Below are 15,080 nucleotides of genomic sequence, written 5' to 3'. Positions count from 1 at the left end.
ATATAGCTTTTTGCAAGTTTGTCTCAACTTGATATATTTAGTGGATGATACATTTTATCCCCTATGTAGAGCGTCCTTGGGGAGCTAGCTTTTTGTCTGCCTGTTTCTTCTGCCTCTCTATTGCTTTGGCTAAAGCTTTCTTTGTGTCACTCCAACACGTTTGAACGGATCTACCCACTGTTAAGGTGCCCAAGGAGGGAGGTTCCTAAAGGCATTCTGGCATGGGCATGAATTCCACCCCCATGGCTAGTTTATGATATTAGTCCTGATAGCTTCAGCAATTTTAGGGCATAGTCCATCAATAAAAAAGGAAACCATATCTTCCGTTGCAAGCAGCTAGACCAGGAATCACCTGCCAAATTTATGGAACGTCTCACCTTGGTGTTCAAACAACATTCTGGGGTGCAGGACCCACACTCTAATGCAACGGAAAGTATGGTTTCCTTTTTTGTTGATGGACTATGCCCTAAAATTGCTGAAGCTATCAGGACTAATGTCATTGGATGGAAGGGCAAGTCACTTTCTGAAATAGTGGATATTGCTGACCTCTATTCTTCTTCCTTTAAACAAAAGAGGAAGGAGAAGGAGACCAAACTTATGGCCTTGCAACTCCATGGCCTTGAGCATCTACCTGTTCCACCCCATCGCTCGAGATCCAGGATAATTCCACCTAACTTTCCTGCCTCTTTTAATTCTCACCCCAATTTTCCTTCTAATCTCCAGCAGAAAACCTTTTAATGCTTTAATTGTGAACTTGAAGGTCACTTTACGTCTGCTTGCCCGTATCCACCTTCCCCTGATTTCCAGCAGTTCCAACCCCAACCCCCAGTCCCTCAGTCCAGGAGTCTCCCTCAGCATTCTCCTGTTTACTCTTCTCACCCTCCCCAATGACTATCCAATAGTCTGAAGATCAATGATTTTGCTTTTTCTTCAGCCTACCCCCTTATTCCTCTCAGTTTTTCCAATTCAGAACTTCTAGTTTCTATTAATGGCCACCCTGCTAGGCTGCTCATAGACACAGGAGCTGCTCATTCTATCTTGCGGGCTGAGAAATTATCTCATATACAACCCTCCCAGCATGTTGTGAATGCCATTGGCGTTACCAATGGATTCTAAAATTTTATATCAAATTAAATTGCTATATTTGCCCAAATAATAATGTCTATCACTAACTTTCTAAAGACCAAGGGAAAGGGGAAACCCAAGCTGAGTCAACCCCTCAAATGGACTATGAAGTGCCAAGTGGAGTTCGAAAAACTTAAGCGCCTGTTCACAGCCGAACCTGTGAAACATCCAAATGTGCCATTTGTTATCCAACGCCAGCAATGTGGCAGTTGGGGCTGCCCTACTCCAGAAAAATGAACAAGAGGTTCTTCAGCCACACCTCTAGAAAATTATCCGAGGATGAGCAGAGGTGAGTAGTCTGGGAAGAAGAAGGGCGTGATGTATGGTGTGCTCTCCTCACATGGAAACATTTTTTAGAGGATAATAAAGCTCCTTTTGAAGTGTAGGCATTTCACAAAAATCTAGAGGCTTTGAAAATTCCCAGTACTGAACTACGATGAGTTCAGTATTTCAACCAATTTAATTTTACATTGTGCTATCTCCCCAGGGGAAAAACTTTCTGGCTGCCTCAATACAACAGCTCCAAAACTGAAGTCATTAGTCCATTCACCCCCACCAGCCACCTGGCTGCCCCTACTATCACCAGAACTTAGAAAAAATCCATCCCCAGGATAACTGACAACCTGCTAGCAATACTGAAAGAGGCCTTAAATCAAGATGGATGGTTTAAAAGTCACCAATCAGACTGTACCTGCAGGATAGTCTGTCTTGGATTGATACTAAACTGTATGTACCCGAGAATTAACATAACTTGATTTTCCAATGAAGCCATGACTCAAAAGTGGCTGGGCACTTGGGGCTCATGAAAATCCTACATTTAGTAAGTGCCTGTTTTGGTGGCCATCCTTGAAAAAGGACATTGAGAGTTACATTGCCCCAGCTGCTCCTCAGCCAAAAGACGACCAGGGGAAACCCCTGGCCTCCTGCAACCAATAGCAAAACCCAAGTGCCCTAGAAGGAGATCTATATGGAGTTTACACTAAAACTACCAGAAACCTCAGGAAGCACTGTGATCTGGATTGTCACAGATCTATTCTCCAAACAAATGCACTTTACACCAGAGGTCCCCAACCTTTTGGGCACCAAGGAACAGTTCCGTGGAGAGTTTTTTCCACGGACCGGAGGGTGTGTGGTTTTGTGTGCCGCCTGCATCTCACAGATGGGCTTTGCTTGTTTGTGCAGACCGATTGCTGGCATGCTGCAAACAGGTACTGGTCCATGGACTGTGGGTTGGGGACCTCTGCTTTATACCATAACCCAGAATTCCTTCAGCACATATGCTAGCCAAACTATTTGTAAAACACATACACAGGCTCCACAGTGTGCCTCAGTGAATCATCTTGGACCACAGAGTGGAGTTCACATCTCAGTTTTGGCAAGAATTCCTAAAAATGCTAGGCACCATACAGGGACTCAGCTCCTTGCATCATACTCAAATGAATGGAGGCTGTGAACATGATAATGGCATTCTAGAACAGTACCTTCAATGTTACATTAATTACCAACAGGATGACTGGGTTGACCTCCTCCCCTTCACAATGCAGTATACAGAAGCACAGGCTTTATACCACTATGCCATTCCAAGTGGTCACAGGTCAGGACTTCGTAGCCATGCTGGAGCTACCCCAGGTCACTTCCCCCCAAATCTATCCCTAACAGAATGGATCAATGCACTAAAAGCATGTGGCTGGTGGTGAGCAAAACGCTGGCAGAAGCACGAGAAAACTATAAGAAGCAGGCTGATTTAAAAAAATGGATTAAACTGAAAGACTTTAACATCGGTGACAAAATCTACCTGTCTATCAAATACCTTGACAACCCTTGAAAAAATTTTGATCAAAGTACATTGGACCTTTTTTCATAACAGAGCAACTAGATTTCCCAAAACCTTGATGCATCCATCCAGTTTTCCACTACAGCTTGTTGAAACCAGCAATCACCTCCCCTTGCATCCACAAAAGGGCCAATCCCTGTATTTATTGAAGGAGAACAACACTTCAGAGTCAAAGAAATCTTAAACTCCTGCAGACATAGAGGGAAAATGCAGTACTTGATATCATGGAAAGTCTTTGCCCCTTCCGAAACTAAATGAGTTGATGCCCAACATGTCAAAGCTCCCCAACTCCAATAACAAATACCCGACAAATCCCACTGAAACCCAGATGCCACTCTAAACATTTCTCTCATTTTTCTGTTTTTTTCACGATTAAGACTCTTTTTCAAGGGGGGCAGAATGCCAGATTGCTTTAGCTTCGCTATGCATTGATGGCATCCTGCCATAAAAGAGAAAAGGAAATAGTGGGGGAAAGGTTAAGAGTGGGATGACAGGAATCAGATGTACCAACCAGAAACAACAGATGATAGATATAAGGACACAAGTATGAGAATTGAATGCAAACACACACCAGAGGCACCAAACTTTGGTACTGTTACCAAAACACTTAATTTGAATACTATTGGACACTGACCAAATGACCAAGGGGGAGGTCCTGAAAAAAGGGAAAATCATATGATTTCTGTGGGAATATTCAGATCTGGTTTTGCTCATGCTGTATCCACTTGGCTTTTGTAAAAGAATACTTTTTCTCTGTAAATGGAGTCAAAGGTCTTTCTTTCCTAAATGCCCAAGCTGGGGCAGGGCTGACAGATATACTGGTTCCAATTTGCCTTTGAACTCAATGGCATAGGGCTTGGTTACCTGAAGGATCACCTATTTTGCATAGTATCTGCATGTTCAGTCTTACAGGGGTGGCATGCTCTGGGTTCCTACTATTAAATACAGATAGTCCTCAATTTATGATCACAACTGAGTCCAAAATTTCCATTGCTAACCAAGACAGTTATTAAGTGAGTTTTGCCTCATTTTACCTTTTTTGCCACAGTTATTAAGTAAATCACTGCAGTTCTTAAGTTACTAGCATGGTTGTTAAGTCAATCTGACTTCCCCATTGACTTTGCTTATCAGAAAATGGCAAAAGTTGATCGCATTACCCTGGGATACTATTATTGTCATAAATACATGCCAGTTGCCAAGTGTCCAAAAGTTAATCACATAACCAAGGGGATACTAAAACAACTATGTAGGAAAAATGGTCACAAGTAACTTTTTTCAATGCCACTGTAACTTTGAACGGTCACTAAATGAATAGTTGTAAATCAAGGATTTACATGTAATAGTTATAAATCAAGGATTTACATGTAATGTCTCTCAAGATTAGAAGCATGTCTTTTCTTGTAGCAGCGTTTGCCTTTTGGACTGGTATTCTCCCCATATCCAAATAGTCCCAATTCTGCTGTTATTTAGAAGAATCCGAAAAATCTGGCCCTTCATCTAGGTCTTTGGCAGGAAGAATAAGAATTCTCACTTCATTATGCCTTCCATTCTTTTTTTTTTCTCTTTACTTTTATCTTGACGTATTATTCTGATATAGAGGAATAACAGGGCCAATGATAACTAATGTGGTTGAGGGAGCAATATCAGAAACGTCATGCTCCCTATTAGGTCTCTCTGGCACTAAATCATCAATCAAGGATGACTTTGGCTTAAACCGGTCTTGAAGCAGTCAAAAAATGTCAAAGTAATGTCAAGCCTCCTCAAGACTGCTAATGTTGTGCTCACTCTCCTTGGACAGGTTGCTCAAGGTGGGTGCAGGAGGGCAAAGTGAATGGGTCAGAGGGAGGCCCATTCCCTCTCTATGTGAGGAGACCTGGCTTTGTAACCAAAGAATTCTCAGCAATAGGATGGGAGACCACCAGGGGATGACGAAAGGGCAACAGGGCTGCTGGTGGCCAAGTGCTAAGGCAGGACTTCCCTCAGACCCTCCCTCCCTCTCATTCCCATCTCCTTCCTTCCTCCCTCCCTCCCCCTCCTTCCCTGCCTCCCTCCTTTTCATTCTCATCTCCTTCCTTCCTATCCTTTCTTCCTGCTTCCATCCCCTCCTTCCTTCCTTCCTTCCCTCCTTTCCTCTCTCTGTGCCCAGGAAGGGACGAGGGGAGGGGGAGAGGTTGACAGCGCTTCTCTCAAAGAATAAGAAAGTTGGAAGAGATCTTTGAGGTTGTCAGAATCCAGTTATATTTCCTTTCTACCTATCTTCTTTGATCTAAAACCAATTCTTACCCTTCCCTGGATCTTGCCAAACTCCCAAGGGAGAGGGGGGATATGCATACGGGTTTATTACTTTCACTTCCTCTATTCACTACAAAGTAATATTTTATTTATTCACCTTCGTATCTGCTAACCATTACAATGTAACAATTTGCCTCTTATCCTATGCTCCCTCTGAACATCTCCTCCTTACCGGGCAGCTAGGAAAAGGGGTGTGTGTGAAAAGATACAGACCTCTGGGATATGGTTTATTTCTCTGTCATCAAATAAGGTGTGAAGAGTTGTTGAATGATCGTGCACAACAGAGCCGGACTGATGTTATCTTTCCTGGATTTAACACCTAGGAATTTGCCGGTTTGAATTGCCCGGAAGAACTGTGGGGTGGGGTGCTTAGGGACACTTTAATACATCGACCTGTAAGGGAATCCCTCAGAGCCTGTCTATTATGCCCGTATCAACTACTCTTAATAAAAGTTCCTGTTGGAAGAGATTGTTTCCAAGAGTTCTGCTTTCTTAAGATGTGGGTTGAAGTGGGGCCTTACAGAGGTCTTTAGTCCAACTCTCTGCTCAAGCAGGGAATCTAGACTATTCCAGACAATGGAATATTCAATCTCTTCTTAAACGTCTCTAGTGATGGAGCATACACAACTTCTGAATGCAAGCCTTTTCACTGGTTAATTGTTTTCACAAGTCCTTAGTTCTAGGCTGGGTTTCTTCTTGATTAGTTTCCATCTATTATTGCCATCTGATGCTTTGGAAAATAAGCTGACCTCTTCTTCTCTGTGGCAGCCCATCAAATATTGGAACACTGCTATCATGTCATCACCCCTAGGCCTTTTCACTAAGCTAGATATACCCAATTCCCACAAACATTTGTCATATGTTTTAGCCTCCAGCTCCCTAATCATCTTTGTTTACCATCCATTTAGACCAGATGGTCCCCCTGGTTTGGTTTATAGAACAGTGGCCCAGAGCAGTGCCTTCTCAGAGACAGCACCCCAATTATAGAACTTTCCCCAAGGAAAATATGAACAGTGCATCTCTTACCCGTTTAGAGGCAATTCCAAACACACTGTTCAGCCAGGCATATGTAGAACAACACCAAACTGCACTAAGTAAATTACTACTAATATTTTCTTTGTTAAAATACACACTTTTAATATTGTTTTAAGCAGTGCTGGTTATGCTTTACTTTACAATAGCTGTCTTTGAGAGTTTTCTTGTAAACCACCTTGGATTTCTCAGAAACATGTACCGTATATTCCGGCGTACAAGACGACTGGGCGTATAAGACGACTGCCAACTTTTGAGAAGATTTTCAGGGTTTAGAAAGTTGTCTTATACGCCAGAAAATACAGTACAATATTGAATTTCTGTTTATAGATGAGCACAATAGAAGCTCCATTCCTTTGCTGCTAGAAAGCTTTGTCCTGTTAGTACTTATTTTTGTAAAAAAAATAGGGCTGGCCACTAGGGGGCAGATTGGTTTTAAATTCAGAGAACAGCTACCCGTATATTTCTGCGTATAAGACGACCTCCAACTTTTGAGAAGATTTTCAGGGTTTAGAAAGTCGTCTTATACACCGGAAAATACGGTAATTTCGAATGAGACATTGATTTAATAAATTAGGCAGAAGAAACAAATGTGCGTGTGTGAGAGAGAGAGACAGAGAAAGATCCCCTTTTTGTAAATTTTCTTACTCTGCAATGCTTCCTGTTCCCCACATTTTTACTTCCCTGCTGGCTCAATCTCTTTCTCTCTCACACACACACATACACACTCACACACAAAAACTCTCCCTGCTTTCTCCCCCTTTTCCTCCAGCTGCACCTGAATGGAGTGGGAGGTTAAAAAAAAAGAAGAGAAGGGGGGGAGAAAGGGGGAAGCTCCCCTTTTTTATAACACTTTGGCTTCCTCCTCCTCCTCTTCTCCTCCTGGCGCCCCCCCCTCTCTCTCTCACACACACACACACAGAGAGAGAGAGAGAGAGAGAGAGAGAGAGAGAGAAAACTCTTCCTGCTTTCTCCTCTTTCTCACCCTTTCTCTCCAGCTGCTACAGAGGCTCACACAGTTTCAGGCTGCGGCTCTGCATGAGTGCTGCATTTCCCTCTCTGGCCCTACCATGTGGTGGAGAGGGTGCCTGGGAGCTGGCTGATGCTCGGCTTGTGCCACCGTGTGGTCCCAACTCCGTGCCTTTCATCCCACAGGCCGGGCATGCCCTGGGGTACTAGGCTTACAGAACACCATGGCCCAAGCAAGGAAAGGCGTGGCAAAGCAGAGCTAGATGAGGAGAGGCCCGGCAAAGCAGAGCGTGGCTGGGCATGACGGAATTAGCTGGGAGGGGTGCGGTGGGCTGAGGCAAATGAGCTGCAGCTATTGCTGAGCACCAGCAGCCCGAGCACTTGTCATTTCCTATGTGTGCACCGGGAGCGTGCTCAGCCAGATTGGGGTGGGCCAGGGCTGGGGCAGCCCCGGGGAGCCAAATCTGGGCCCTCCCCACGCCAGTCCCAGCCTGCAGGCCTTATATTTGATATGTCTAGGTTAGAGGCAACCAAGATACAATAGTCAATGCAAAATGAGTGATGACCCATCTTATTCCCAAGTCCAGTTCAAAAGAATGGCTGGATAGCAGGCTATTTATAAACACAACTTAGGACTCATGTTGCTATCCATTCTGATTGACGATCTGTTTGAACATAATGTTTAGAGAGTAAGACACTTACATTCGTTTCTGTTTTAATACTCTCAGGGCTTTCTGCTTTACCATATTCTAAAGGAAATATAAAAAGCAGATATTAAATTCAATAAAGATTAATAGTTGAATAGAAATATTTAATTATAATGGATTTTAAAATATATATACAGTACAAGATTTTTACTATAATGCCTAGGATCAATAAATAAGACACTCATTGATAAGATTAGCAATAATCAACCAATTAAGGATATTTTTTAAAAAAACTCCAAAATTGCTTATTTTTTCTTAAAAGAATTCAAATCACATCATTTTATTTGCTATTATCTCTTTATCCTGATAAAGACACTAAATGGAATTTATTTATTATTTCATATGGTGTAACAGAATAAAGCATTAAGTACATAAAATTCACAAAAATAGCATATAAAATGTGTATCAAAATATAAAATACCTGTACAGTGAATTGTTTTTAAAAAGCACAATACAAATGATGAATAAAATTATGAATAAAATTAAATTATGCAGAATGGCTAAGCCTATAACCGGATATCTATTTAGCCATTGACAGCAGTACCCTGGAGATAATGTAGTTTTTGCAGAGATACAGGGAACTTTCTGAAGGGCATTCCACTGCAATATGATATAAAGTTTGCAGGATGTTCCCACAGTCAGTTAGTGTTATTAAACAACCCCCATTTTATTTGCAATATTGGCACTTGCATGGTAGGTTCAGATCTGGTTGAGCATTGTCCAATTTTTCCTTGGAAGATCAAAGCCAGAGAGACATTGTACTGGATCAGGCACTAAATTAAATAGATCTAGGTTATAAGTTGTGCATTCCTGATGTCATGCTGTCTTAGTATCAAAGTCTTCTCTGATTAATTGCTATCCAAATTTCCATGGTGAGTTCTGAGATTTGAGTCTGAGTATTTGGATGTGACAGTCTTCATATATAGGTAATAATTGATTTGCCTTGCACTTCTGCCACTCCCTTTTTAAGGCTGATTGTCTTCTAAAGTGTGGGGGGTGATATGTTAAATAGTACTGATAGCCATTCAGAAGGCATCTATTTAATAGTTCCTGATATTAGTGTCATAATATGATTAAGCTGAGTGTCCACTGCTTTTGTATGAACACTATTTAACCATACAGGGCTGTAGTACTCATCTGCCAAATATACCAAAACAACAGCTGATGCTCTAAGAGCTGTAACATTTGCTCTCCAGCTAGTGCCAGAAAGTTTATGTATAATATTGTTCCTGGTTTTTATTTTATCCATGATTTTTATTAAATGTTCCTTATAGATTAAGGACCGGTCAAAGGTCACTCCTAAATATTTGCATTAAGATTAAACTTTAGCAGCTGATTCCTAAATCCACTTTGAGTGTATAGTTAGCTTGTCTGTAGTTCAAGTGAAAACTGGAGACTTTGGTTTTGTTAATTTTAGCCTCCAGATTTAAAAAAAAAAATCAATTTCTTTTAGATAATTTTTGAGGGCTTTTTCAGAGGTACTAAAGTCCTCAGATTTTTTATCTACACAATGTCATCAATGCATATATACTTTCTTGCAGCAGTGCCTGGTAGATCTGATGTATAAATATTAAAAAGAAGTGGATCCAGCACAGAACCTTGTGGCAAGCCGTCATTTAACCTATACTTCTGACTACATTGAAGATGTACTTCAATGTATCTGTTTGAAAGCATATTGTTGAATAGAATAACTGTTTTCTTACAAGGCACAATGTATAAGAACTTTAGAATCATTCTTTCTCTTCACACTGTATTCTAGCTGATGATAGGTTGATGAACACAGCAACATATTTTTTCTCCACAGAAATCCATTTTCTATATGGGATATTAGTGATGATACCTGATCACAGTTTCTTTTTAGCTAAATCCAGCCTATTCTATAGGTATATATGTTCCTTGGTCAGGGGTTTAATTCTGTTTACAATGAGTCTCTCCAGTAAATTATAAGAAATGCTTTCATAGATTTCTCTTCTTTACCAGGTCTCAGGATGGCTACAATTTGGGGTCTTTTGAGTATTGTTGGAAGCCTCCCTGTTTGTTGTTTATCATTATAAAATTGTGTAAGTCAGAGTATAGTATACAGTCCACAATGCTTCAGAAACTCGGATACTCCATCTAGGTCAGCTGTTTTTCCCGATTTTATCGATAGCACTTTAGCGATTTCTAATGTAGAAAATTCTTCTGAGATGTTAGTTCATTGACTTTGGCTTTTTTCCCCCTTTTGATTTCACTAGTTCTCTCTTTATTTGTTCCTGATGTTTTCCTTGTAAGGATCATTAGGGCTGATATTGCCAACATTTCAGATTTCTTTCATGGAGCTATCTCCCAGTTTTGTAAGCCCTTTTGCTGGCATGTTGAAAACTCATTTGCTCCATAGGAGAGTGCCACTTTTCTCTTCTGGCAGAGTCTAGGCACTGAAGGTCATCAGAAACTTCAGGTTCAAGACTCTCCACATATTGATTGTACAATTCTGTGCATTCTTGGCTCAGGCTTCTACAGCACCTTGGGATATGCTTCTTAACTACTGAAAGTAGCAATCCCACATATCGATCCCACAATCTCAGTAAAAGAGATACAATCCATCATTAAAAGCCTAAAGAATAATAAAGCCTGAGGTGAAGATTTTTTGCCAGCAGAATTATTTAAGAAATTCTGACTTGTGGGGTCCAGTATTGGCAGGTCTTTTTACAAATATAAATAACACCTGCCATATACCAGATGGGTGGAAGATGGCAATAGTTGTCCCCATATATAAAAAAGGGGAATAAAAAGGATCCTAGTAAATATAGGCCCATTAGTCTTATTGACATTGTAGCAAAAATATATGCTAGGTTCCTTTTGAATAGAATTGAAATGTGGGTAGAAGAAAATCATATCTTTGCAGAAGAACAAACGGGTTTTAGACAAAACCAATCTACCATTGATAACTGCTTTGTCCTGAACCATCTAATTGCCAAATATGCCTATAGGAGGAGACCCATTTGCTGCTTTTATAGATCTTACAGCAGCATTTGATACTGTAAACAGAGAAGTACTATGGAGTAAATTGACATCTCTTAAAATAGAACCTAGATTACTAGCTTTGATTAAAGCCCTTTACACAAGTACCTGTTTGAAGATGTGATATGGGGTTTATGGGGCCCTGACTAACAGGATTCACACAAATAAAGGGGTAAGACAAGGGTGTATCCTGGCCCCATTATTATTTAATCTATACATTAATGACCTGCCAGGGTTAATGAAAGACCCCACGGTACATATGCTGATGATGCTAAATACACACTGTAATAGTTTGCTCTATGCCGACGATATGATCCTATTAGTAGGATTGCACAGACTATTAAGAATGTTTAACTCCTATTGCCAGGACAACTCCCTAACCATCAGTAAATCTAAATAAAAAAATCATAGTGTTTGGAAAACATCATGAGAGACATAGATGGCAATTAGAGGGTGAACCAATTGAACAGGTTAACACCTTTGTATACTTAGGCATAACGTTTTCCAAGACTGGATCGTGGGCTTGCCATCATCAACAGAGCATACTTAGAGCAAAGGCTCATTTTAATCTACTGCTTAAATTAAAGAATCATAGTTATCCAGGGTCCCTTGTTCCATTAATCAGAGTATATAAAGCTAAGGTTACTCCTGTGCTTTTGTATGGAGCAGAAATTTGGGGTATATACTCAATTACAACACTAGAACAAACACAGTCCCAGCACCTGAGATATATTTTGGGCGTAGATCCAAGAACATCTGCTGTACCAGTTAGAGCTGAACTGGGAATTCATACAATTCATTCTCTATCCAAAATCAGAACATATAATTACTGGCATAAAATTAATGAAATAGAGAGTGATAGACTCCCATGTTATGTCTACTAGAGCAGATAAAATTACAATCATAAACTTCCTGGTTCACTAAATTGACAAATTTTGTAAGAAGCTGTGGCCTTCCTGCCTCTTGTGTAATGGGGAAACGATCTAAAAAAAGAGCTGCCCAAAGAATTAAGGATATTGAAGCACAAAATGACATAGCCATCCTTAGTAAGGTGAGTAACTTGAAATGGCTGAGCAAATACAAATGCACTTTTCAAGCAGACAGCTATTTGAAGTTACAACTGCCAAAATATCTTAGGGAAATATTCCCGTGAGCGAGATTTGAACAGCTTGATACAATGGTCAGATATGGGAGATTCCACTCTATACCCTATAATGGATGTCTCTGTATCTGCGGAGTGGCAGAAGTTGAGGACCTGGCTCACATCCTATTTCACTGCTGCCTGTATAAGAGGATGAGAGGCAGGCACCTTGGCCTATACACTAAGCAAATGACCCATTGGGACTCCCATATCAAAATAACTTACCTTATGTGTGGCCAGAATTTGAAAATTACATTTAATACATTTATTTAATAGTACCTGAGCAAAATGGTTTGGCGGAGATCAGCATATGTGAGACTGATTGGGGTAGATTGTAGGGGTGATAGTGAAATATAATTTTATCATATTTTATCTATCTACATCTTAAATTGCCGTATTTGATTCTAATTTCATTTTAAAAATGTATTTTATCCCAATTTCATTTTAAGTTGTATTTTCTTTCTATTTTATTCTAAATTATATTTTAACCAATTCCATTCTAAATTGTTTTTACTGCATTTTAGTATACTGTGTGTTTGGAACTCTGCACCTTGATATGGCCCACGGGCTAATCAATAAAGATATTATTATTATTACAGCCCCTTGGGATATGCTTCTTAACTACAAAAAGTAGCAATCCCACCTATTGATTGTAATTTTCTACGTTAGGGGGATCCACTGTATGTTGTGGTTGAGTTCAACAACAAATGTTTTCATTTGGCTTTTTGAAAATTCCATCAAGGCTTAGAGTTCTATCCTACATTTGAGATCTGCACTCCAACATTTAATAGCACAGGTCTGTGCTGACTTCAAGAGATTTCTGGAACTACTCTTTTGTTACAATGTAATGGTCTGTTGTGCATATCACGGAGACAAAATGTAAATCAGGGTTATTATAGTCCTTACTCCATCTGACCAAGTGGAACATACCCTTATTTTTAGCATCATGGACTAGGAAGACATTTTTAGTGCCTGCCATTTTACCTTCTTCATTAATGTCTGTGTGTCCACATAATGTATTTTAGCTATTAAAATTGCCTATAATTACTGTAGAATGCTGCATATTAGACAACGTCCTATCATCCCATGGTTTTGCGGGTGATTTATACATGTTGACGATTTTAATGTTGGAAATTTTTGTTTGTGTGACAAATATATTTACTTCAGTATAACTTTTCATATCTTGTACTTGATCTATATTGTTTTTTACGTAAGTTGCAGTCCTTATATTGCAGGATAAATAGCTGCAGCTAGAGAATATTCTAGAAGTTTCCATCTGTTTTTAAGTTGGATTTCATCAATGCAATCAATTTCTTATAGTACGACAACATCCACTGAATTTCAGATGTCCTGAAAATTGTATAACTTTATGCAGAAGGTATAAGCACGGCTAAAGCTGACTATTTACTTAGGCTTACGAATGAATAAATGTTGAGAGAAGTAGTAGAACACCGGGATAAATAAAAACAACTGTTTAATAAACTAACAACTTAGCTTTCGTCAGCTGACTGCCAACGTCATCAGTGTGGAATGCCGAAGGTTTGAAAGCCTGCTCATAAGACTAGCAGTTTATGTGCTCTGCTCATAAAATGCATCACTGGTCTGCCCGCCCCAGCTGACCGTATTACTTCTAATAGTCTTGCATCTGTCTGTATATTTGTATATTTGTATATTTGTTCAGGGATCACCGCCTCTCTTATTGCCGCTCTCTTTGCCTGCTTTGGGGGTATCTGGGTACACTTTGCTATAGGATAATCCCCCAGTGCATCCTGTCTTGTGGCCATCCCTTGTCGTGAGTGTGGCACTCCGCTTCCCATCATTGACTCCTGTATGAATCGTGCTGGGAATTTCTCCCCTTTTGCCAGTCATATTTCTTTGCTGAAGTATGAGACAGTGGTTCTGGTCTTGCATAGGCTGTACCCATTGTACTCGTTGTGGGTTGTTGCGTTGTTGTTCCCACTTCCTTAGTGCCTGATAAGCAGGCAAATCTATGTGGCGATTAATTGAATGTTCATCCGACAGCCAAGCCTCCTTCAGTAATCGGCCACCTTTGGAGACATCTTGTGCGATGGCCTCTGCCCCGGCAAGGTCAAACGTGTGATTGCTGTTGGCCATATGGACCCACACCTGCGAGCGTTGCTCATGTCATTTAATGGCCAGTTTGTGTTCATGGATTCTAGTTCCAAGCCGTTTGGTTGTCTCCCCAATGTAATTGCAGTGACAATCCTTACATTTCACTCTATATATCACTGAAGATCTTTCTTCATTGGGGCACATTATTTTGGCACGAAGGATTTAATTTGGTTTATGGGCAATACTAATGAAAAAATAAATTCATAATGAATGAATAAACAAATAACTTCCACATAAAGTTATACAATTTTCAGGACATCTCCTATGTCTTTTATCACTTGATTATGAAAAGAGATGTTATTTTTATTTTCAGTATTTATGCTGCTGCTTCTTGTTGGGATATCCTTGTGAGGTCTAGCAGCCAGAACGTGTAGACTATTTAGCCATGACAAAATCATGTTGCCCAGGGTGCACCATGAGGAGACTAGTCTCTATTACACTTTATTGCTAGATGCAATAAGAAGCATTATCTACATTCAATACATTAAACCAATATGCACTTTGCTTATTGCAGTTTATGACTTGAAGCTAGCTAACTTAATTTAGAAGCAAAGCTATGGAGTAAATTTTATAACATAGTGAACATGGATTCACACATATTAATCCACAATATAGTCAAAATGACTTTGGCCTATCATATTCTGTGGACTCACCCACTGTCAGTTGAAAAGGTTTATTTATTTAGTAGTCAAATTTATACAGCCACCCATCTTACAAAAAGAGACTCTGGATGACTTACAATAATAATTAAAAAAAATCACCAACCCATTGCATGTATAAATAATCATTATAAAAATGTAAAATCAATATAAATGTATTAATCAAAGTTAGATGATTCATCTTGTTG

The 15,080-nt window shown here is 39.9% G+C and overlaps 1 protein-coding gene across 1 annotated transcript in view; it reads right to left on the bottom strand.

The window, feature by feature from the left end:
* Nucleotides 1–15,080, bottom strand: part of CHMP5 (charged multivesicular body protein 5) — a 73,651-nt gene that overhangs the window by 50,684 nt on the left and 7,887 nt on the right. Inside the window, exon 3 of the mRNA XM_039332180.1 lies at nt 7,955–8,001. Within this exon, the coding sequence (XP_039188114.1) occupies nt 7,955–8,001 (47 nt within the window). The remainder of the gene's footprint in view (nt 1–7,954; nt 8,002–15,080) is intronic.

This window comes from Crotalus tigris, unplaced genomic scaffold, assembly GCF_016545835.1.
Source record: "Crotalus tigris isolate CLP2741 ecotype Arizona unplaced genomic scaffold, ASM1654583v1 scf7180000017623.1712378, whole genome shotgun sequence".
Classification (NCBI taxonomy): Eukaryota; Metazoa; Chordata; class Lepidosauria; order Squamata; family Viperidae; genus Crotalus; species Crotalus tigris.
The sequence above is the reverse complement of the archived record's forward strand: the minus strand, read 5'-3'. Positions and strand labels throughout refer to the sequence as shown.